The 26382-nt window shown below is 41.9% G+C and overlaps 1 protein-coding gene across 3 annotated transcripts in view; it reads left to right on the forward strand.

Annotated features, from left to right (window-relative positions):
• The window catches only part of LOC126335600 (farnesol dehydrogenase-like), a 245386-nt gene that overhangs the window by 51516 nt on the left and 167488 nt on the right, over positions 1-26382 (forward strand). Inside the window, exons 5-6 of one of the 3 annotated variants that reach the window (XM_049999050.1) lie at positions 7940-8083; positions 14477-14629. The exons of 1 other annotated variant lie outside the window; for it this stretch is intronic. In XM_049999050.1, the coding sequence (XP_049855007.1) occupies positions 7940-8083; positions 14477-14518 (186 nt within the window). In that variant the 3' untranslated portion in view covers positions 14519-14629. Of the gene's footprint in view, positions 1-7939; positions 8084-14476; positions 14630-26382 lie in introns of those variants that run through there. One more of the 3 variants, XM_049999052.1, reaches the window with a different exon arrangement.

The following is a 26382-nucleotide window of genomic DNA, read 5'->3' on the forward strand; positions in this document are numbered from 1 at the left end:
ACCACACACACCGTTGGGTGGCTTGCGGAGTATAAATGTAGATGTAGATGTAGAACTGCCAGAATATTGAAGGCAATCATACGAGCTGCACTTGGCCGGTCTTTACAGGGTCGGTTAAGGCTGTTTTTGGATGATGCTGGAGCTATCGTCCAATGACGTGCTCGATTGGAGACTTATCTGTTGATTGAACAGGCCAACGCAACATATCGTACTCTGTAGGGCGTGCTGGGTTACAACAGTAGTATATGGGCGAATGTTATCCTGTTGGAAAACACACCCTGGATTGTTGCTCATGATTGGCATCACGACAGACGAATCACCAGACTGACGTACAAATTTAGTGATAGGGTGAGTGGGATAACCACGAGAATGCTCCTACTGTCATACGTAATCGCACCCCAAACTATAACCCCACGTGTAGCTCCAGCGTGTCTACCATGCAGATAGATTGGTTGCAGCCCGTCAGCTGGCCTCCTAACCAACACACTGAGGCAGAACTGGCTTTCATTACCCTCCACCCTGCCCTCCAATGATCTCTCGCTTGACACCACTGAAGTCGCCAATGGCATTGGTTTCAGCTCACTTGACACGCACCTACAGGGTGTCTGACTCGCACCTGACCATGAAGTAGCCTTGTGTGACTGTGGTGCCAACTGTTGCTCAAACTGCTGTTGCATGCCGCAGTACGTTGTGCCAGAGCCGTACGCCGAACACGATGGCCTTCCCTCTTGGTAGTGAGGAGTGGTTGTTTGGAGCCCGGTCTTCTTGCGACCTGCATTGTCTTGGACACCACTGCCAACCATTATGTACAGTGGCTATATTACTGCCACGTATTTCTGCAGTATCGCAGAAGGAATATACAGCTTCTCGTAGCTCTATTACACGACCTCGTTCAAATTCACTGAGGTGTTGATAGTCGTGTCTTTGTCACCTGAAAGGCATCTTGACTAATAACAACTCATCACTTTCAATCTCAAAGATAGCTAACTCTCATGACCGTAGCAGTATATATTTAAAGGAAACCTTATTTGCATCCTCGTAGCGGCCGTACTAGCGACACACTTATGCCACTAGTGCAAAATTTTAATAGACATCATCTTTCGTATGTAGAAACACGCCTACCAACTTCCGCTTATGTCATGCAACTCTTGGTGTTGCGATTTTTTGCTACAGTGTACGTAGGAAAGACTGAGGCACGATGGCTAGTTGTTATTTCGTTAAACTGCAGTCAGAATACGCCACCGAGAAAGGAGGTTGGTAATAACAATACCGTCGTCTGCCCACAAATACAATACAGTTAAATTGTCAAGCTAGAATGGCCACACATTTTATGTTTTCTTGTTAGTGAAACTAAATTTTGCTTAATCAAGATATTTTGTCATGTATGCGAAGTCAACTATCTTACTAAACAAAAAAGTACAACTATTAAGACCCATAGTTTGAAGATTAATTTGACACTGTTTACAGGATAAATGTTTGAAATGTTCTCGTAAACGAACTAAAATACTTCCCATATGGCTACAAGGTAAAATGATCCACTTAAATAAGAGGCTCGTCGACCCACATGGCTACCTACCCCACTGTCTTTATGTAAGTACTCTTATGCAATAGGTACATTCGTAATCAAAGTCTGAATCATATCCAATCCAATTTTTACGTAAGCAACTTGAGTCTTGTATTGATTTTAACCCGGTAACATACATGCGATTTTGGTTTATATTTCCATTTAATTTTTTCATTTGCACAGATGCATTCGTGCGTAGCAGGTAGATTTGATCATGATGCTGTTGATTATAATTTCGTTGTGGAAACTCGCCCCTAAGCTGGTCAAAAACAGAATGGTCGCCCTATGCTGTCAAAAGAAGGCTTATTAAGTACAACATTTCTTCAGCTGAATAAACATGCTACCGAACGCCTGAAAAAATCAGGCCTTTGAGAAGTGGCAACCAAGAAGAAAAGATCAAGAGCTTCAACAATACTGGCAGATACAAGTGTGGAAGATGTATTACAATGCGAACAACAAGTCTCAAAAGAAAAAAAATCGTTTTAAGGGGAAGTGTAGATGTTCTGCGCAAAAACCTACTTTCTCCAAAAAAAGTTTCCATGGTCAAGCTAAATCACATGATAAACTCCACAAATAAAACGCTGTAAGGAGTAGACATTCCTAAAAAGGTTCTTCAAGATGAAGATGAAGATGAGGATGCCCTCTGGATAGCTGTGAGAAAATTGTTTAACACACCTAAGACAGACGATGAAAGGATACTATGGACAAGTTCTAAGCTGTGGGAACATCCGTCTTGTGTTAAAATGACGCGAAAGACAGTTTTTTCTAGAACGTTCGAACTGGGAAGATCCTATTGAGTATTCAGATGAAGATTTATGGATGCTCTGGATCTACCTTTCCGTCAAAATGTTATAACACTGATAACACAATTAGTGATTGTTGCTTTTGTCATAAAGCTACATTTTATTAAGCGGCGAGTACTAAAGTCTCTATATCTTCATTTAAATAACCAATGTCATGATTAATTAAATGATAAAATTATATTGATCAATTTGCTCCAAACTGCTGGGCCACTGTAGCTGTGGGTGGCATAGGTCAGCCCTGTTGGAATTACCGTACCAAATGTTTTTCTATAAATAGATAATCAACAAGATACTATAATTACTTAGTTGTAGAGGTGTTCGAAGAATTTACCAATCTTTCCACATAAAAAGAAAAATGGGAATATCCAAGATACAAGCTGAAAAAAAATCTAAGAGAAAACAATGGGCCAATCAGCCCCCGTCTCCCCTACTTAGTTGTTCCCTTAAGAGTCATCTGCAGTTTGATCCACAGAAGCTATGAGAATAGTAAGTTGTTCTTTCCTATGATCAAAGTTTTGTAAAATAAATATGAAGTATTGCAAATTGTAATTGGCTCTGAGCATTATGGGACTTAACTTCTGAGGTCATCAGTCCCCTAGAACTTAGAACTGCTTAAACCTAACTAACCTAAGAACATCAATCACATCCATGCCCGAGGCAGGATTCGAACCTGCGACTGTAGCGGTCGCGCGGTTCCCGACTGTAGCGCCTCGAACCGCTCGGCTACCCCGGCCGGCACTACTGTAATCCCATACCAAATTTTTTGAATGATAATGGGGAAATACGTACACATACTGATTGTGCCGTTGCCAGTTTGAGAAAGGAACAAACTGGTTCCAAGTGCTTAAGAAGCTCAAAAAACACATTTTCTTCGAATAAAATTACCATCAATAAGTGAGTGTTTAGGACCGACTTACTAACTTTTGAAAGCTGAGTGATAAACTGCACTTTGATTTGTTACCCAGCATTTTGATTTCCTTGAAATCGCGATATAGTCTTTGCAATACCGAACAAAGTCCCCTCTAATCATTATTGACTGTCGTGCAAACTCTAAGGTCTCTGCCTGAGGCGTTGTTATACCTCTGATGCGCCGCTCTTTCTTTAACCTATGACGGATGCGTGTGATCGACCCGGCCATATGTCAATGTGTTTTTCGATTCGCACTGGTTTCTAATCATCGAAGCTAAGCAGTTTGGAGGCAACAGTCGCAATGTTGGAGATTTTGGCGAAACCATTTCAGTTTTCTTGCCGTGGTTGTTCTTAGGCAACGTTTAGATCATTTCAGTCGTGTGATGTTGTTTTGCAGTCATTCTGCATTCAGATCTTTTAATGAATTGTAATGTGATTTGGTACAGAGGTGTGAATCATTATAAAGATTCAGAGGTCGCTCGTTTGTTATAAGCTGGATGTCAATTAGAGCATGGTCTGATCCGAAAGTACTTTTGATCAAAAAGCGATACTAGTAGCTGGAATCGTAAGTTTTTGTTAATCATGCCTTTTGCATTTTTGTTGAGATATTTTCATAGCAATTTTCGTCCCTAACAAATATTTATTTATATGAAATACCAATTTTCATAAATTTAGCTTTAAAATATTTTTAATATAACAACATATTTTCTTAAAAATTTTTGACCCCTCTTTCACTTCCTTAGGGGTTGAATACCCAGAAACACTGACTTCTCATTTAAAAATAAAAAAAGAAAAATAAGTGTTTCAAACACCAATTCTCAGAGACCTAGCCTTAAAAATTGGTGTGTAGTTCTTTTGTAATTACTTATTTTCAAAGAAATTCATCCACTATTTTACCCACTTCGTGGCTGAATTTCCAAAAATGCTGAAACACACATATTTCTACTTCCTGACTGAGAAACAAATACCAGTTTTTGTGGACCTAGCTTCAAAATTCCCTTAATACCGGTATACTTTCAAAAATGTTACATCAACTATTTGACCTCCTTAGGATTGGAATTTCGGACGATACCTTCTTAAACGATACCTACAGTACAAGATGCACACCTTCTCCAAACTTCAAGTTGAAACGTCCCCTTAGAAAAATTATACATGACTGTGCTTAAACTGACACACAATATTTTAGCCCAACGCAATCTGACTTTCAATAATCCCTACAAAAGAATGGCCCTGACTAACATTAACCTATACCTTTCACAAATCACTTACATCACAAAAATCTTCGTTACTCGAACTACTGCAATACAGCGAGCGCCACTACTGCCAGCTAAATAAAAGATTCAAACTACGGAAGGCACTAACTACTGATAGGTATAGTTAGCAAATGAAAGATTTTAATAGAGAACAAACAATGTATTTACCTTAATAGTCATAATATATATAGCAGTTCATGACATCCATTCTTACAAATGTACTGTTTCTGGTGGACACACCTCCAGATTATCCATTCTCAAAAATCCGCCACCACACTTCCCCTCATCCACCACTGCTGGCGGCTCACCTCCAACTGCGCAACGCTACGCGCTGTTAACATCCAGCTGCCCAACATTACAATGGCAGATAACAATGCAATGCACACAGCACAGCCAGTGATTTATACAGAGCGCTACGTGGCGGTGGCGTTACCAATATAACCTAAACAGCCTACTTACATAGCCCCCACGCTCCCCACAAAAAATTTTACAAATTGTTTTGAATAGTGGCCAATGCATATTTGTTAATTGTTTCACAATTACAATAACAAAGAAATCAAATGCACACACTTATTGATACAATGTTGGTGAAAAGCTAAAATTTTCTCACAGTCCATAACGACAGTCCTGTTCATTCATCATAATAGTAATTACAGTTTTTTTAACAACAGAGCAAACCCACCGCAGAGTCAGTCGAAGTTTTGAAGAATGTTGGTAGGTAGGTCATCAAAGAGCAGACCCACTGTAATCCTGGTAGAGATTACGGTATTGGTGGGCCACCAAAGGTGCAGACCCAGTGCAGTCGTTGTAGAAATTATGGTATTGGTGGGACATCAAAGGTGCAGACCCACTGTAGTCCTTGTAGAGACGGCCAGCAGCCATCTGTTGCGACTGTGCAGGTGCACAATCACCATCGAAGAGTCTTGCGGACAATATAGCAAGTCCATAAACCACCACTTGTGTACTCACAAAACTTTTTGGAATGTCCTTAGAACCAGCAATGCTGTTAACCAGTCCCTTGCTGAATTATCAACACACGTGCAAGCACTAACAGTCCTCTTTTTTTACTTATTGTGCATATACCATGACCAACAGAAATGCGTGCAGTGAAATGAATGCTTACAAGTTACTTAATTTGATAAACTGGTGTCAGTTACAATTTTATAACATGAGAATACAATTACAGAGATACAGAAAACATCATTAAAAACATAATAATAAAGATGAAAGGGCGTTGCCATGTGTGTGGAAGAGAAAAAGACAAGCGCAAAAAGTTTTACATATCAAACACATCTGATTACAGAGCCTACGTGCGTTACATGTCGTCAAGAGGCGACTCACCGAACATCATTTATTATTTTTGTGTAGTTCATTTATTGTAAGTATAGTATATCTGTAAAGAGCTAATACAAAATAGTGACAATTAAAATGTACAGTCATCTTAATATTACTTAAAAGTTAATTGTCTATGTTTTTATCCCTTTGTTATATATATCAACATCTACATGTCTACAGCTACATGAATACTACGCAAATCACTATTAAGCGCCTGGCAGAGGCACAATAATTATCTATTATTCCAATCTACAACAGCGCGCGGAAGAAAGGGAAACCTACATCTTTCCTTTCGAGCTCTAATTTCTCTTATTTTATTATAATGATCGTTTCTCCCTGTGTAGATGGCGAGAACAAAACATTTCCGCATTTAGAGGAGAAAGTTCATGAGAAGATTCCGCCGCAACGTGAAACGCTTTGTTTTAATGACGTCCACCATAAATCCTGTATCACGCACATGACACTGTCTTCCATATCTCTCGACAATGAGAAACGTGCTGTCCTTGTTTGAACTTTCTCAGTGTACTCTATTAATCCTAACTGGTAAGGATCACATATCGCGCTACAGTACTCCAAAGGACAAGCGTGCGTACTATAAGCTATCCCTCTCCTAGATCTGTTGCATTTTCTAATTGTTCTGCCAATAAAACGCAGTCTTTGGTTTGCCTTCCCCACAATATTTTTTATGTGTTCTTTCCAGTGTAAGTTGTTCTAATTGTATTAATTACGTATTTAGTTGAATTTACAGCCTTTAGATTTGGCTGATTAATCGTGTAACCCAAGTTTATCGAATTCCTTTCAGCTCTCATGTGGATAACCTCATGCTTTTCATTGTTTAGGGGCAGTTCCCAGTTTTCGCACTATACAGATAACTTTTCTGAATCGTTATGCAATTTGTTTTGATCTTCTGATGACGTTACTACTCGGTAAACGATAGCATCATCTGCAAACAACTAAAGATGGCTGCTCAGGTTGTCGCCTAAATCGTTTATGTAGATGTGGAACAACAGACAACCTATAAAAGTACCTTGTGGAACGCCAGAAATCGCTTCCGGTTTACTCGATGACTTTCCGTCAGTTACTAAGAACTGTAACCTCTCCGACAGAAAATCATGCATCTAGTCACATAACTGAGATGTATGTGTCATTGAGGTGTTGATTAAAGCTTTTGTAATAAACATATAAAATATTACTACAAAATATAAATATTTAACTAATACCTTAAGAAATTATTACTTATCACAGACTGTGGGGTACTGAATACGCCACGCAACTACTCAAGCAAAAGAAAACCGGCGCGTTCGCTCGAAGGTTAACGACATACCGTACGCGAAGACAGCAACATTAGCGTTGTGTCATGAACTGGTGTAAGCTCTCCAGTGTTCTAGTAGCCATGGTAACTAGAAAAAGTCCGGAGAAATGCGAGGCACACACCGAGGGTTCAGTTCAAACTCATTTATGCATGAAAATATTTCATCTATCCCAGGAACTGAAAAGCTCGAAGTTTTTTGCCTGTTATCGATACGTCTATCCTTACCTGAGAAAAGGGTCTTAACGGGACAGAAAGACAGACAGTCGGATAGCAAATGGCAAAGAAGACATTTTTCAGGTGATACAGTTACAAATTAAGAACTTGCATTGTGAAATCTTTCTTCTTGCAAAATTGCACGATTCTAGGTCAACGAGAACTGCCCTTTAGATTCTGATGAGTGAGTTTGCGAGTGATATAAATGGCCGTATCTTTTGACTGAATTGACTTAGAAGGTTAAACTTTATACACCGCCAACGGGCCGTAGACTGTAGTATTTGACATAAATTTCAACTTGATACTTCAAACCTCCCTCAGAAAAGGAGATCTTAACAGACGGACAGATAGACAGTCGGATAACATTAAAATTTGAAAATAAAACACTGACTCTGTTACACGAAAGCTTCGAAAGCATCTTAAATTCAGCGAAATGAAGGAGGAACCTTACTTCACTTTACCTGTCGTTCAAAACTTGTTTCAGCCACTTGCTTTGGATGCATTCCTCATTTTAGTTACAGTTATTCATGCTCGTACATTTATCCAACAGCAAATCTCTCCAGGGTGCGTGAAGACGGAGATCTTTAACGCGGCGACTGGCCTGCCGGACGACTTCTGGGACAGCCACTTCCTGGAACCAGACGACATCGCACAGGCCGTCGTCTTCATGCTGTCACAGCACCCTCGCGTGCAGGTGAGTCCCCGTCCCGTACAATCAGTTTGAGGAACAGAACCTTGAGACGGGCCGTAACATCAAATAAATAAGTGCGTAGGGTGGAAGCGAGCGCATGAGGAATATCTGCAACGCCGCTCTAGGGTATGGAGGTGAACGGTTGAAACTGGTTCGTATTTATTTAAACGCGTGTTTGCAAGTGTCAAGTTTTATTCGTTTTTCAAATACCAACTAATTTTGATACTGAAATATGCAAATCTCAGTCCACGGATATTTTGTACTGAAATATGTAGAGACCACTCTACATCATGCGAAATCCATACCAGCTGGTACATCAAACAATTCACCTGCGAGAAAGCAATCCGTTTTCAATAAAATTGAGTCGTCTGTTTTGCATTCAGATGGCATATGTAAGACTAAAATGTCCGCTCTGAATATAGCTAATCTTTATCTTTAGCCTTGCAAACAATCACTGTATCAGAACTATTTTTGCGACTATAGAGTAAATGAACATAAAAACTAACGCATCTGTCTATCTGATAAAACTGCTTGAAAATTCACAAGATACCACTTAAGAGAAATCTTTTATGGGTAGTAAGCTTCTGAACTCATACTGATAGTGTCACAAAAACACTCAATCAATCACTATGCCATACAATGGAAATTAATTTTGATGATAATTAAACTTATTTTTCTACCTGTGCGCACGGAACCACCATCAGTTCTGCAACCTGTTGCTATTCAGGATATTGATCTCACAGTCCAGAATCAATTTCATTTGTCGTACTTGCGATGTGCAATGCAAGATGGTATGTTACCGATTTTCACAAAACGTATTGCTCATCGCGAGTTGTTTACTGAGAAGCGAACAGGCAAACAGTCATGAAAGAAAATGAAAGTGGGGAACTAATCTTAACAACTGATGAATGAAAACAAAGACTCCAAGTGTAACTAGGCTTCATTAAGCCGTAACAGCAATACACCCTTTCATAAATTTCTAACAACTAGACAAGTTACCAAAATATTTCTTAACGATTTTCCTATGTACAATTACTTTCCTTGACACTTGTTTCTATTATAAGACAAAATCATATATTGCAATATAATATAGCAACTAAGTCCCATAGTACTCATAGCTCAGGGCATTATAGTATTTCTACAGTAAACTTCAACACACGAAATGTCCCGACAATAAGAAATTACACAGTTACACACACACACACACACACACACACACACACACACACACACACACACACACACACTGATAGAAGAGATAGAGAAGATCCAACGAAGAGCAGCACGTTTCGTCACGGGATCGTTTAGTCGGCACGAGAGAGTCACACAGTTTCTCAACAAACTCCATTGGCAGACGTTACAAGAGAGGCCTTGCGCATTACAGAGACATTCACTTTTGAGAGCACTTTCCGGGAAGAGTCGGGCAACAAATTACTTTTCCCCACATACATCTCGCGTACTGAACAGGAGGAGACAATACCGACAATCATTCTTCCCACGGCCTATTCGCGAGTGGAATAGGACTGGAAGGCTCAGTTAGTGGTACAAAAAATACCCTCCGATACACACCATCACGTGGCTTGCGGAGCATGATGTAGATGTAGTTTCCGCGGGAAACCTCCACATTTCATATCTTGTCAGTCACCGTAGCTTACGACATCCTTCTGTTGTACCATAGCTCGAACACATCGATTCCCTTCATTTACGGCTTTAACAAACTGTACATCACTCATATTCATACAATGCTATGCTTCAAATGTAGGTTCTCAGAAATTTCTTTCTTAAATGAAGGACAATCTCTTGCTCACTAGACCTTCTCATTTAACCGGTACTGCAGTTCTTCCTCGTCTTCACTGGCAATACGAATTTCATCAGCGAATCTTATCAGTGACAGCTTATCGCCCTGATTTTTATTCTCACTCCTCAAAATTTCTTTTACTTTCGTCACTGCTTCTGCGGTATGAAGATGGAACAGTAGTAGCGAAAGACTACAACCTTGCCAATTTTCTTAAGGATTTTCAAAATCTTACATAGTTTTTCATTATCGAAAGCTTTTTTTAGATCAACATTTGTTATGAACATGTAACATACTTATTTTTCCTAAGTCTTGCTTCCACTATCAATGACAACAGCGTAACTACTTCTTTTGTGCCTTTTATCTTCCCTAAAAAAACTGATCGTCACCTAAAGCATCCTAAATTACCTCTTCCGTTCTGCTGTATAATTTAGTACCTCAGAAGTTCTTCTGTTAACCTGATGGTGTGTTAGTTCTCGCACTTACAAGTGGCAGTCAACTGAAAACAAAATAGATGAACAAAGTAAGTAAACTGTTTATTATTTCAAAAGTAATAACCGTGATTGTTAATACATTTATCCGACAGTGAGACAAGACCGTCATTTCCTTCATGTAAAACTGTTTGCTGCTGCCTACGGAACCGTAATTGCTCCCAGGCGTGCATCTCTTCGTTCGAAGCAAATCGACGACCAAGAATGTCTTTTTCCAGGGTGACAAAAATATGGAAATAGCATGGAGAGAGATCGGGACTGTAGCTTTCCTACTGCCGTTTCACCTTGGATTCTCTTTACATGGTATTTATTTCATTTTCACTGATATGTATTACTATAATATTGTCTTTTCCTGAATATTTTTATACTTCCTTCTTTCTCCGACCAATTGAAGCACTTCTCTTACCTATGGATTCTTCATAAGTGCTTTCCTTGTAGCTAGATTTGCCTGATTAGTTTCTGTGACTGCCCTTTTTAGAGACGTCCATTCCTCATCTACTCAGCTATTCATTATTGCAGTATCCTGAGCCTTAGACATATGCAAAAGGACCTCGTTATTCCTTAGTACTTTAGTACCCCTTTTCTTCTCATACTGATCTTTCGAACGAGTCTCTTAAACATCATTAAAAAATTGTAATCTGTGTTTCTGTCTGGTCCTGAGTACGCCTTACTGTCCAGTATCTGATTTTGGAATCTCCAATCATGATGTAATCCGGCTGGAATATTCCCGTGTTCCTCCTCTTCGGATTTTTCAACAGTCTATTTGCTATCATTAGCTGAGATTTGTTGCAGAACTCAAATTGTCTTCCATCTGTCATTCATATTATCGAGTCCATATTCTGAAACGCTGTCTTCTATTTGTTTCGCTGCTGCAGGATCCTAAACACCGTTGTTTATTATATTTTCATATCACTGTTCATAATGAATTACACGTACAATATCCACTTACTCCTTTTTCTGTCTGTTCACCTTCTGCTTGTGAAGTCAGCAGCAAGTCGGTACGAAGGCCGCACAAACGGTTCGCGAAAACAAGAAAATTTACTCAATATCCACTCTGGGCAATACAATTGTACATGAGTTAATTAATCAAAGCAGAAACAAGTTGTGAATGTAGCCACAGACGTGCTAAAGGCACGTCTTCAACATAAGGCAGACGACAAAATGCTAATAAAGGCCTCCTTATCCTGAAAAACCTTTAGAATAAAATTGGAGTCCCTCCTGCATACAACTTTTGATTATTAATTTGACTAAAGCTCGACAGTTACCTACATTGACAACGAATATTTAGTTAACTCCAAGCAGCCCGAAACTTACGACAGAGCGGGTTCCGAAGAACATTTTAACTGTTAAAAGTCTGCCTTTTTATTGAATGGAGACTCTTGGCCCAGTCGAACAAAAGCTAAAAGAGCCGATGGGTGTCTGGTCAGACGCTGGGAATCTGAAAAGAATTCAAAAGAAAATTTACACGACTTTACTCAGAAAAGAAAGAAACTACCCTGATTCGCAACGGTGTTAGTCGACCACAATGTTATTGTACCTGCGAGTGAGAGCACTTCGATCAGATTATAGCGATTCAGCTTGCGTAATTAGGGATGATAGTATATCCACAACTGACCTTAAGGCATGAACACTGCGATGCGTTTTTTAATTACCAACGTATGTGTTTACTGCAATGTCACCACATTTCCAATAACGCTGAAGTGGCCGGCCGAAGTGGCCGTGCGGTTCTAGGCGCTACAGTCTGGAACTGAGCGACCGCTAGGGTAGCAGGTTCGAATCCTGCCTCGGGCATGGATGTGTGTGATGTCCTTAGGTTAGTTAGGTTTAATTAGTCCTAAGTTCTAGGCGACTGATGACCTCAGAAGTTAAGTCGCGTAGTGCTCAGAGCCATTTGAATCATAACGGCCAAGTCCAATAATATCGTGGTTAAGCAGTACATATACACAGTCATTACCCACGCATTCATACACTTCAGAGCTTGTTCATGTAGGAGTTCTTGAAATGAGGCACAAATAAAACAATCTGGGCACTACGAATTCTTTCTCCACGCACAGGACACAAATGTGACAAAGGATAGCATAAAATTAAGCTGTTAAGCTGATTTCAAAACAAATAAAGTATAATAAAAGGAATTTATATGGACAGAGGTTAAAATAGGACCCTTTCACATCACACATTTACCAAACATAGATAAACACATATGAATCTTCAGGTTTTGGCGGCGCAAAGACTTCCATTAAGTTTCGGGTGTGCAGCCGCAAGAACTCTCCTTCTGCTTCTAATATTTCGGCCGTATAACTTTCAGCCATCTTCAGAGTGAGCCGCAAGACTGCCGCTCCAGTGCTCGTTTCGTCTTGCGGCTCACTCTGAAGAAGGTTGAAAGTTATACGGCCGAAATATTGGAAGAAGAAGGAGAATTCTTGCGCCTGCACACCTGAAACTCATTGGAATAGATCATCATAGTTGGAGCTTGGCATTCATCCACACAAGAATTTCATACACTGCAGAGCCAAAACAACTGGTACACGTGCCTAATATCGTTTAGGGCACCCACGATCAGGCAGAAGTGCTGCAACCCGACGTGGCATGGATTCGACTAATCTCTGAAGTGGGGCTGGAGGGAGTTGACACCGTGAATCCTGAAACCACTCTGTAGCAATTGTAGACGTGTGGGGGAGTCGCATTGTTCTGCTGGAATTGACCATGCCCGTCGGAATCCACAATGGACATGAATGGATGCAGGTGAGCAGACAGGATTTTAACGTACGTGTCACCTGTCAGAGTCGTATCTAGACGCATCGAAAGTGCCATATCACGCCAACTGCGCACGCCCCACGCCATTACAGAGCCTCCACCATCTTGAACAGTCCCCTGCTGACATGCAGGGTCCATGCACTCGTGTTCAAGAGTGGGCCTTCGCCTCCGAGAGCCCATGTCGATGATGTTTCGTTGAATGGTTCGCACGATGACACTTCTTGATGGCCTAGCACTGAAATCTGCAGCAGTCTGCGCAAGGGTTGCACTTCTGGCGAGCTGAATGACTCTCTTCAGTCGTCGTTGTTCCCGTTCTTGCAGGATCTTTTTCCGGCCGCAGCGATATCGTAGATTCTTGATATTCACGGTGCAATAGTGAAATGGCCGTACAGGAAAATCCCCACTTCATCGCTGTTTCGGAGATGCTGCCTCCCATCGCTCGTGCGCCGACTATAACACTACGTTCAAACTCACTTAAATCGGCTACTGCAGCTAAAATCGCAGTTTATCAAGATGTATCAACTGCGCCGGACACTTTTTGTCTTATATACGCGTTGCTGATCGCAGCGCCGTACTCTGCCTGTTTACATATCTCTATATTTGAGTACGCATGCCTATACCAGTTTCTTTGGCGCTCCAGTGTAGGAGACATCTACATCTCGTTGTACAAATTGTTGCGAGCCGTTGTAGTTAGACTCTCGCCAGTTGGCATAAAAGTATTATCTCATTCATCAACCTTCTAAAGTTGTACAGCCTCCAATGTGTGCGATACCTAGGAAAAAAGAGGAAGACACTGGTTAGTATCCATCATTAACAACAATGAAAGATACTGGTAAAATGAAATACAGCATGAAGAAAATAGTAAGTGAAACATAATATTGAATAAACATTGCTGCTGTTTCATGCTTGTGCGCCTAATGACGACTTATAAAATAGAGCCATATGAGCTGCTAGAATACAAACAATGTTACTGAAAGTCAATTCTTTCCTGTATTCCTCGAGATCAATAAACTACCTGGGCGACCACCGGGTAGCACATGGCTAAATGACAATACAGAATGGAAAGGGCTAAATTGGAAATGGAAAGCTTGAATAATTTACAGTAGTCTGGAGAAGACATATTCTCCAACAGCGAATGGACATTCTGTATTTGCTAAATTCCTCTGCGCTTAGGCACTTGGATGCATGTTTCGCGTATATACTGAACAAGAGGAACTAACGTACATGCGTAAAACATTGCCTTCTATAATTGTGCAGCCTTTTCTATTAGAACATAACTTTAATATTTGTCAAATGTAATGGTTTTGTGTTGTAGAGCTATGAGCAACTAACTGCCTACAACGTGTAATGTTACAGGTGCATGACATCATCATCCGGCCAACAGGATCTCATCCCTAGCCTCTGCAGCAGTTGATGCCTCGCAGAACAATCACTTCCAGTAGTATAACCATTCACGGTGTCGGTAATAGGTGGTTTTGTGCTCTTCAAATAAAGCTATTTCAACATGTGTGTGATATGTTTTTGTTTTCTGCAAACGGTAGCATACGAAGGGGGACCCAAAAGTAACCGGAATCGTAATGCTGCACATCGTATACTTGTAGTAGCAGGTTGCGCTGCCAGAGGGATGTAGTAGGAGCTCTGCTGAGTCATTCTGCCACGCGCCGTTACCCAACAGTGGGAAGTGTGGTTTCTTTGGCAGTTCTTTGAGTGTGCGTACAGTGCAGACGTGACACGAGGAAATGGCTAGTTCTTACGAACAACGTGCGGCAGTGCCGTTTTGTTTCTTGCTCGGCAAGAACGCCGCAGAAACTGTTACGATGATTCAGACAGCCTACAAAGGCCATGCTCTTAGTAAAACGCAAGTGTACGGATGGTTTTCTCGGTTTAAAAAGGGAGTAATGGTAGCTGAAGATCAGCCCCTTTCCGGTCGACCTACAAGTGCTCGAAGCGAAGGCAACATCGACAAAATCCGCGATCTCATCAGTGAAGATCGAATCAGGACAATTGACTAACTCGAGAACTTGTCTGAGTTGTCCTGGAGCTCAATTCAGCGCATCTTGACCATCGATTTGGGGATGCAAAGAGTGTCAGCAAAATTCGTGCCGTAGATTCTTACTGGAGGTCAAAGGGATCGTCGCATTCAAGCCTTTCTTCAAGTGAAGGACGCATTCAAAGATGATCCACATTTTTCCAACAAAATCATTACAGGTGATGAGTCATGGTGCTATGGGTACGATCCAGAAAGTAAAAAAACAGTCATCACAATGGAAGTCACCAGCCTCACCTCGACCACAAAAAGTGAAATACACTCCTGGAAATTGAAATAAGAACACCGTGAATTCATTGTCCCAGGAAGGGGAAACTTCATTGACACATTCCTGGGGTCAGATACATCACATGATCACACTGACAGAACCACAGGCACATAGACACAGGCAACAGAGCATGCACAATGTCGGCACTAGTACAGTGTATATCCACCTTTCGCAGCAATGCAGGCTGCTATTCTCCCATGGAGACGATCTTAGAGATGCTGGATGTAGTCCTGTGGAACGGCTTGCCATGCCATTTCCACCTGGCGCCTCAATTGGACCAGCGTTCGTGCTGGACGTGCAGACCGCGTGAGACGACGCTGCATCCAGTCCCAAACATGCTCAATGGGAGACAGATCCGGAGATCTTGCTGGCCAGGGTAGTTGACTTACACCTTCCAGAGCACGTTGGGTGGCACGGGATACATGCGGACGTGCATTGTCCTGTTGGAACAGCAAGTTCCCTTGCCGGTCTAGGAATGGTAGAACGATGGGTTCGATGACGGTTTGGATGTACCGTGCACTATTCAGTGTCCCCTCGACGATCACCAGAGGTGTACGGCCAGTGTAGGAGATCGCTCCCCACACCATGATGCCGGGTGTTGGCCCTGTGTGCCTCGGTCGTATGCAGTCCTGATTGTGGCGCTCACCTGCACGACGCCAAACACGCATACGACCATCATTGTCACCAAGGCAGAAGCGACTCTCAACGCTGAAGACGACACGTCTCCATTCGTCCCTCCATTCACGCCTGTCGCGACACCACTGGAGGCGGGCTGCACGATGTTGGGGCGTGAGCGGAAGACGGCCTAACGGTGTGCGGGACCGTAGCCCAGGAGCAACAGTGTCCCTAATTTGCTGGGAAGTGGCGGTGCGGTCCCCTACGGCACTGCGTAGGATCCTACGGTCTTGGCGTGCATCCGTGCGTCGCTGCGGTCCGGTCCCAGGTCGACGGGCACGTGCACCTTCCGCCAATCACTGGCGACAACATCGATGTACTGTGGAGACCTCACGCCCCACGTGTTGAGCAATTCGGCGGTACGTCCACCCGGCCTCCCGCATGCCCACTATACGCCCTCGCTCAAAGTCTGTCAACTGCACATACTGTTCACGTCCACGCTGTCGCGGCATGCTACCAGTGTTAAAGACTGCGATGGAGCTCCATATGCCACGGCAAACTGGCTGACACTGACGGCGGCGGTGCACAAATGCTGCGCAGCTAGCGCCATTCGACGGCCAACACCGCGGTTCCTGGTGTGTCCGCTGTGCCGTGCGTGTGATCATTGCTTGTACAGCCCTCTCGCAGTGTCCGGAGCAAGTATGGTGGGTCTGACACACCGGTGTCAATGTGTTCTTTTTTCCATTTCCAGGAGTGTATAATGTGAATACGATGTTGATGTGTTTTGTTGACATCAGAGGGATCGTACACTCTGAATTTGTCCCTGAAAACCAGTCAGTAAACCAACAATTCTATTTGGAGATTATGAAATGCCGTTGCAGGAGTTTGTCGCGAAACGTACGGCTTTGTGGGATACTGGCGTGTGGTTCCTGCATCACGACAACGCTCCCGCGCACACAACTCTCAGCGTTCGCCAGTTTTTGGCGTCAACGAAGACGACTGCCTTGACCCACGCGCCCTATTCGGCGGATTTAACACCCTCGGACTTCTTCCTATTCCCGAGGATGAAAAAGAGACTTGAGAGGGAAACGTTTTGCGGATGTGGAAGACGTAAAATGCAATGTCATGAAAGTGCTAGCAGCTATCAAAGAGAACGAATTTAAAAGGTGCTTCGAACACTGGAATGAACGTTTGGACAAGTGTATTAATGCTACTGGTGAGTAATTCGAAGGAGATTAAGGTTGTATTTGAAAACAATAAAGTATATTCTTTCTAGAAAGAAATTCCGATTATTTTTGTGTCCCCCCTCGTATATCGATATTATAAAACCATTAAAACGGTCACCCGATCACAACGCCACTATTTACCACTACGTGGTTGCTAGCCACAACTTATTGGGACAGCAAAAATTTGATTTTCCGTATTTCAAACAATTTTTGACCATATTTCAGAATCTAAAATGTTTTGCGAAGTACTCAGTATGAAGAATAAGTCTAAATTGACGGTTTAACACAAGTCAAGTATTAAAATTAGACACTGTGTGTTTGTCTGGAGCGCAAATTACCCAGAGTATATTCATTGTACTCTTACACTGAAAAAATCGCAGCACCAAGAAGGAGTTGTGCGACGTTAAAGAAAGTTGGCAGGCAGGTTTCTACAACTATCGCGCCATTCCCATAAGACTTGCACTAGTAGCTCCGCTATGAGGATGCAGATCATATTTGCTTTAATTACGCATTGCAACGGTCGTGAGCACTAGGTACCTTCAGATTGGACGTGGCTAGTTGATGTTATGTAAGAATGCATTTAAGGTGACAAAGAAGGCCATCATCAACACCTCACTGTGTTAGAACGCGGTCGTGTGATAGGTCTACGAGAAGCTGGATGTTGCTTCTACGATCCTGCAGAAAGACTTCGCAGGAATGTGGCCAATGTACATGAGAAAGACGAAATTAATGAGAAGTATCAGAAATGAGAACACTGAGAAACTTAACATCAGTATTGATGGCCAAGAAGTACATGAAATTAAGGAACTCTACTACCTACGCAGCAAAATAACCAAAGACGGACGGACCAGGACAAACATCAAAATCAAACGAGCTCTGGTAATAGGGCATTCCCTCAAAAGAGAAGTCTACTGGTATCAAACATAGACCTTAATTTGATGAAGAAATTTCTGAGAATGGACATTAGGTGAACAAGCATTGTATAGTAGTGGGAAAACCGGAACAGAAGAGAGTTGAAGCATTTGAGATGGGGTGCTACAGAAGAATGTTGAAAATCACGTGGACTGATAAGGTAAGGAATGAGGTGGTTCCGCGCAGGATCGGAGAGGAAAGGAATATGTGGCAAAGACTGAAAAGGAGAAGGGACAGGTTGATAGGACATATGTTAAGACATCAGGGAATGACTTCCATGGTACTTGAGGGAGCTGTAGAGGACGAAAAATGTAGCGCAAGACAGAGATTGGATGACATCCAGCTAATAATTGACCACACAGGCTGTAAGTGCTCCTCTGAGATGGCACAGGAGAGGTATTCGTGGTGGGCCGCATCAAGCCAGGCAGAAGACTGATGACCCAAGAAAAGAAAAATAAATAATATAAAAAATAAAGAAGAGAGAACTATCCTTATATCTAATTTTCTTACAGTTTTAGTGTACTGCACCCCAGTGTCTGCTTTCGACAGTTGAAACCACAAATACGTAGGGAGAAATACTTCTCAACAACTCACCAACTTTCCTGTACAGTGAAACTCTAACTGATAAGGAAAATTCTGCGAGCAGTAATTTGCTCGCACCTCTAATTTCATTAGGTGAAACATCAGTTTCTTTGCAACATTCGCATTATCCTCCAATTGTGGTTCCAACTGTTGCCTAATCACTACATTTCTACCTTCGTTTCCTGTCAGTTGATTCAAATATACAGCAGGAAAGACCTCGTCACTTCGTTAACTATTTCTTCATCACTGTTCTCCCGATACTCAGCACTGTCACTTTATTCAAACCAGCAACAGGCAGCATCTCATCTACTTCCTTAACTACACACATCAAACAAGTTTTGCATCACCCCCGTTCCCATCACTCCTGAAGGTAGACGTTGACTGTGGACATTGCAACACAGACACAATCTCTTTGACTGTTCAGAGATGTCTCTAAACCCGTTCAAACATGTAAACAACCATGCATGAGTAGCACCTATTTGTCGGAGGGGGTCCGACAGCCAATCTGTTACAGTCAGTCCACCAGGAAGGAGGTAGGTACACAGATCGTGTTGTCTGTAGTCCAACCATGCGTAGACAGTCAATACCGCGGTGCGATCGCGTCCGCATTGTTACTTTTGCCAGGAAGGGCTCTCAAAAAGGGAAATGTCCAGTTGTCTCAAAGTGAATCACAGCGATGCTGTTCGGACATGGAGGAGATACAGAGAGACAGGTACTGTCGATGACATGACTCGCTCAGGTCGCGCAAACGCTACTACTGCAGTGGATGACCGCTACCTATGTATTATGGTTCAAATAGCTCTGAACACTATGGGACTTAAGTTCTAAGGTCATCAGTACCCTAGAACTTAGAACTACTTAAAACTAACTAACCTAAGGACATCACACACACCCATGAACGAGGCAGAATTCGAACCTGCGACCGTAGCGGTCGCGCGGTTCCAGACTGTAGCGCCTAGAACCGCTCGGCCACCCGGCCGGCTATGTATTATGGTTCGGAGGAACCCTGACAGCAATGCTCCCATGTTCACTGATGCTTTTCGTACAGCCACAGGTGAAGTCAATCTCTGCAACCACGACACCATGCACCGCAGTAGAGATGGGCTCAACAATATGCCGAATGGACCGCTCAGGATTGGCATCACGTTGTCTTCACCGATGAGTGTCGCACATGCCTTCAACCAGACAATCGTCGGAGACGTGTTTGGAGGCAATACTGTCAGGTTGAACGCCTTAGAAATACTGTCCAGCGAGTGCAGCAACGTGGAGGTTCCCTGCTGTGGGGCCGACGTACGCAGCTGGTGGTCATGGAAGGAGCCGCAATGGCTGTAGGATATGTGAATGCCATCTTCCGACCGACAGTGCAACCATACCGGTAGCACATTGGCGCGGCATTCGTCTTCATGGACGACAATTCGCGCCCCCATCGTGCACATCTTGTGAATGACTTCCTTCAGGATAACGACATCACTCGACTAGAGTGGCCACCACGTTCTCCAGACATGAACCCTATGCAATATGCCTGGGATAGATTGAAAAGGGCTGTTTATGGACGACGTGATCCATCAATCACTCTGAGGAATCTACGCCGAATCGTAGTTGAGGAGTGGGACAATCTGGACCAACAGTGCCTTGATGAACTTGTGGATAGTATGTACGACGAATACAGGCATGCATCAATGCAAGAGGACGTGCTACTGGGTAGTAGAGGTACAGGTGTGTACAACAATTTGGATCACCGCCTCTGAAGGTCTCGATGTATGGTGCTACGACATGCAATGTGTAGTTTTCATGAGCAATAAAAAAGGCGGAAATGATGTTTATGTTGATTTTTATTCCAATTTTCTGTAAAGGTTCTGGAACTCTCGGAACCAAGGTGGTGCAAAACTTTTTTTGATGTGTGTATTTTTCTATCACTTGTCTCCTGATACGCTCTTAGTTCACCACACTTGTTACATCTGATTCATCATTAATTAACCTCAGTTGAATTACATCTCCTGGATCCTGGATAACCTGTACCGTATGCTCATCAGGTAAAGAAACATTCAATCTCCTCTTGAACGTCTGTAACCTACTTCATTTCAGTGCGATCTTCAGTTTTATTACAATTGTCTTAACAGTTGTGACCCTATCGCCCACTTCAGTCTGTTCCCTTTTATTAACATTAGTTTCCTGTCACTTTCACTGTATCTGATATCATTACTTGCAATTCCGATTGTAGAAGATCAGTCTTGACTACTTTAGTCTCTTCTATATCTTTAACATCAATTTCCTGTTCTTTCACTACGATTGGTCACATTTTTAAAATTAGGCACGGCAACAAAAAAAGTGAACTGTTAGTTTCGCAATTGCTGTCTGGTCCTTAATGAGTTGTTTCGTTCTTTCTTCGGAATTTTTCAGTTCTTTTCCGTCAACTTCTCTGATATTTTCGTCTATGTTTTTGAAAATTTCGTCTGTTTTTTAGAAAATTCACTCAGTCTAATTGTAGCGCTCATCTGTCTTTGTGAAATATTCGTCTATTTTTTTACAGTGTTCGTCTCTCCATTTGACAATTTCCTCTGACCTCTTGTCTGACTTACCATGCCTTTATGTGCCTTTTTATTTGTCTTTGATAATGCTTGAAGTATTAATGGCTGCCTGTCACTAGAGGGCGATGAAAGAGAATTTGGAGCATGGTTGGCAACACAGTGTCCCGTTTTCATAGTCAGCGGCTACGGAATCTTCTGTTGCCTCAGACATTGTCACATTCTTTTCATTTAACCCTCTACTTCTGCATTGTGCTGTACGTTGCTTGTTTCTCTGTTTGTCACCAATGACTCGTCCATATTACTTTCCGGACTATTCGTCATCTCGGAAGTGTGCAAACTGCCTTTTTCGACCTCCATGTTAAACTCGCGATTTACAAATTGACTCGTTTCTTTCTTATATACCGCACTCACGGTCTATAAACTATGTGCATGAGCACGGTTAATGTAGGCACATACTGGCCCTAAATTTTCGCACTTACCCCACAAATAACTAAATTACTAAGCTACACGTCATAAGACACCATAAACTCCTAATCAAATACAATCACATGGAAGTAATTCCCTCAAAATTACAACGACGAAAAATAAGGACAATCATGGACTTTTACTTATCAACGATCATAGTAAGTGCAAATGAGTAAAGGCGTTTGTGACTTACAACTATTTTCAAATTCTTGATATTCATCTATTATTAAGTGTTAGCTCTTATTTCTCAGCTCTTATTTCTCTAGTAAAAATTTCAATCAGTTACAAGAAAAATTCACTACGAAACTGGAGGTTTCAGGCTTCATAGACCCTGGCTAAGGGTCAACAAAATCTTATATTGTTGACGTAAGAAGTAAATGTGTAAATCAGAAGACTCAAGGATTTCGGAAATAAATCCTCGATCATTCTTACGATACTCTTGCCACCTGAATATGGAAAGTGGCAGCTCGAGATTCTGGCTTCAGCTCTATTTCTGTACTCAGTGCTCAAGTGGAGACATCCTTCTTAAGGACAGCAATGTTCATGTCTCCAGTCCTTTTTACTCTTCCGTCATCGGCCCAATTCTTTTCTATCTCTTAAATCTCTGAGACTTCACTGTCAAAGCAGAAATATTGCAGCCAATAGAAACAGACATTGCAAGTTCCATCCAGTGAAATTTTAGTAATAATGTTAAACTTCTATTCCAGCAGATTTGGTTGTTATTAAACCAGTAGTGTTGTGGCGTGTGGGAGAGTCCAAGAGATTTTCCCCAGTCAGTGGTACATTTATGAAATGGACCTACTGAAGGGCTCACATATAGGTACAAATGAAAAAGTGCATACTCTCCAGAAAATAGCGCTACGAATCAACAATAAAGCTCGTTTGAGAAATTTAAACAGAACGTTGTTCCACAGTATGGCCCCGGGGCAAATGGCAGCTGTCATAGTGGACTCTGGAAAGTGTCACGAGGCCAAATTCTTTATCTTCCTAAAAGGCTTCTTTGACAAATGCTGTGCTTTTCGCCGGGAGATAGCTAGCCCATCGAATCACTGCAGTGTGGAGCTGGGGAACTGAAGTCATGTTGGTTACCCGAAGTGAGACCTCCATGCTCTAGCCTATACTATTCAGGAAAACTCCCATCTTTTGCTAGCTAGCTCTCGGAATGCCGTCCCTTCACCATACTAAAAAAAACAGAAGTGAAAAGAAGGCGATAAAGAAAACAGCCACTGGTGGTACTGCATTTGATTTGTAATTATGAATTAGCATCAGAGGATGAGCACATAGAATTCTGAAATAAGTTTTGTGGCGGTTTAAGACAAAATATGCCACGTAACACTGGCCAAGAGACAACATGATAGCAAGAGAATCGATGAGAGGGATCAAATTAAATGGATCAAATGGCTCTAAGCACTATGGGACTTAAAATCTGAGGTCATCAATACCCTAGACTTAGAACTACTTACACCTAACTAACGTAAGGGAATCAGACGCATCCATGCCTGAGGCAGGATTCGAACCTGCGACAGTAGCAGCAGCGCGGTTCCGGACTGAAGCGCCTCGAACCGCTCGGCCACAACGGCCGGCGATGAGAGGGATCGAACAGAGACCTTTAATCATTCTCCTTGTCGAAGAAAGAGAAGGGCTGTGAGTAGTTTTGCAATGGAAATATGTTCACACATATTTTCTTTAAATGTTCCTGTCATACTAAACAGAAAAAGTTCACATTAAACATAACATGATACACGGTACAAAGCTCAGGTCAAAATACAATCAATATTTCCTATCACAAGCGTGCATAGTTGTGGAAACCAACTATTATTTGATTATACATCATTATATCAATGTTGTTGTTGTTGTGGTCTTTAGTCCTGAGACTGGTTTGATGCAGCTCTCCATGCTACTCTATCCTGTGCAAGCTTCTTCATCTCCCAGTACCTACTGCAACCTACATCCTTCTCAATCTGGTTAGTGTATTCATCTCTTGGTCTCCCTCTACGATTTTTACCCTCCACGCTGCCCTCCAATACTAAATTGGTGATCCCTTGATGCCTCAGAACATGTCCTACCAACCGATTCCTTCTTCTAGTCAACTTGTGCCACAAACTTCTCTTCTCTCCGATCCTATTCAATACTTCCTCAATAGTTATGTGATCTACCCATCTAATCTTCAGCATTCTTCGGTAGCACCACATTTCAAAAGCTTCTATTCTTTTCTTGTCCAAGCTATTTATCGTCCATGTTTCACTTCCATACATGGCTACGCTCCATACAAATACTTTCAGAAATGACTTCCTGACACTTAAATCTATACTCGATGTTAACAAATTTCTCTTCTTCAGAAGCCCTTTCCTTCCCATTGCCAGACGACATTTTATATCCTCTCTACTTCGACCATCATCAGTTATTTTGCTCCCCAAATAGCAAACCTCCTTTACTACTTGAAGTGACTCATTTCCTAATCTAATTCCCTCAGCATCACCCGATTTAATTTGACTACATTCCATTATCCTCGTTTTGCTTTTGTTGATGTTCATCTTATATCCTCCTTTCAAGACACTGTCCATTCCGTTCAACTGCTCTTCCAAGTCCTTTGCCGTCTCTGACAGAATTACAATGTCATCGGCGAACCTCAAAGTTTTTACTTCTTCTCCATGAATTTTAATACCTACTCCAAATTTTTCTTTTGTTTCCTTTACTGCTTGCTCAATATACAGATTGAATAACATCGGGGAGAGGCTACAACCCTGTCTCACTCCTTTCCCAACCACTGCTTCCCTTTCGTGCCCCTCGACTCTTATAACTGCCATCTGGTTTCTGTACAAATTGTAAATAACCTTACGCTCCCTGTATTTTACCCCTGCCACCTTCAGAATTTGAAAGAGAGTATTCCAGTCAACATTGTCAAAAGCTTTCTCTAAGTCTACAAATGCTAGAAACGTAGCTTTGCCCTTCCTTAATCTAGCTTCTAAGATGCGTCGTAGGGTCAGTATTGCCTCACGTGCTCCCACGTTTCTACAGAATCCAAACTGATCTTCCCCGAGGTCGGCTTCTACTAGTTTTTCCATTCTTCTCTAAAGAATTCTCGTTAGTATTTTGCAGCTCTGACTTATTAAACTGACTGTTCGGTAATTTTCACATCTGTCAACACCTGCTTTCTTTGGGATTGGAATTATTATATTCTTCTGGACGTCTGAGGGTATTTCGCCTGTTTCATACATCTCGATCAACCAGGTGGTAGAGTTTTGTCAGGACTGGCTCTCCCAAGGCCGTCAGTAGTTCCAATGGATTGTTGTCTACTCCGGGGGCCTTGTTTCGACTCAGGTCTTTCAGTGCTCTGTCAAAATCTTCACGCAGTATCGTATCTGCCACTTCATCTTCATCTACATCCTCTTCCATTTCCATAATATTGTCCTCAAGTACATTGCCGTTTTATAGACCTTCTATATACTACTTCCACCTTTCTGCTTTCCCTTCTTTGCTTAGAACTGGGTTTCCATCTGTCCTCTTGATGTTCATACAAGTGGTTCTCTTATCTCCAAAGGTCTCTTTAATTTTCCTGTAGGCAGTTACTATCCTACCCCTAGTGAGATAAGCCTCTACATCCTTACATTTATCCTCTACCCATCCCTGCTTAGCCATTTTGCACTTCCTGTCGATCTCTTCTTTCAGACGTTTGTATTCATTTCTGCCTGCTTCATTTACTGCATTTTTGTATTTTCTCCTTTCATCAACTAAATTCAATATTTCTTCTGTTACCCAATAGTTTCTACTAGCCCTTGTCTTTTTACCTATTTGATCCTCTACTGCCTTCACTATTTCATCACTCAAAGCTACACATTTTTCTTCTACTGTATTTCTTTTCCCCATTCCTGTCAATTGTTCCCTTATGCTCTCCCTGAAACTCTGTACAACCTCTGGTTCTTTCACTTTATCTAGGTCCCATCTCCGTAAATTCCCACTATTTTGCAGTTTCTTCAATTTTAATCTACGGTTATAATCTATATTGTGGTCAGAGTCCACATCTGCTCCTGGAAAGGCAGTACAATTTAAAACCTGGTTCCGAAAGCTTTGTCTTACCATTATATAATCTGACACCTTTTAGTATATCTCCAGGGTTCTTCCATGTATACTTCCTTCTTTCATGATTATTGAACCAAGTGTTACCTATGATTAAGTTATTCTCTGCCCAAAATTCTACCAGCCGGCTTTCTCTTTCATTTCTTAGCCCCAATACACATTCACGTACTACGTTCCTTTCTCTCCTTTTTCCTACTACCGAATTCCAGTCACCCATGACTATTAAATTTTCGTCATCCTTCACTATCTGAATAATTTATTTTATTTCAGCATACATTTCATCAAATTCATCATCATCTGCAGAGCTAGTTGGCATATAAACTTGTACTACTGAAGTAGGCGTGGGCTTCGTATCTATCTTGGACACAAAAATGCGTTCACTATGCTGTTTGTAGTAGCTTACCCGCATTCCTATTTTCCTGTTCATTATTAAACCTACTCCTGCATTACCCTTATTTGATTTTGAGTTTATAACCCTGTAGTCACCTGACCAGAAGTCTTGTTCCTACTGCCACCGAACTTCACTATTTCCCACTATATCC

Source organism: Schistocerca gregaria, chromosome 2, assembly GCF_023897955.1.
Source record: "Schistocerca gregaria isolate iqSchGreg1 chromosome 2, iqSchGreg1.2, whole genome shotgun sequence".
Classification (NCBI taxonomy): domain Eukaryota; kingdom Metazoa; phylum Arthropoda; class Insecta; order Orthoptera; family Acrididae; genus Schistocerca; species Schistocerca gregaria.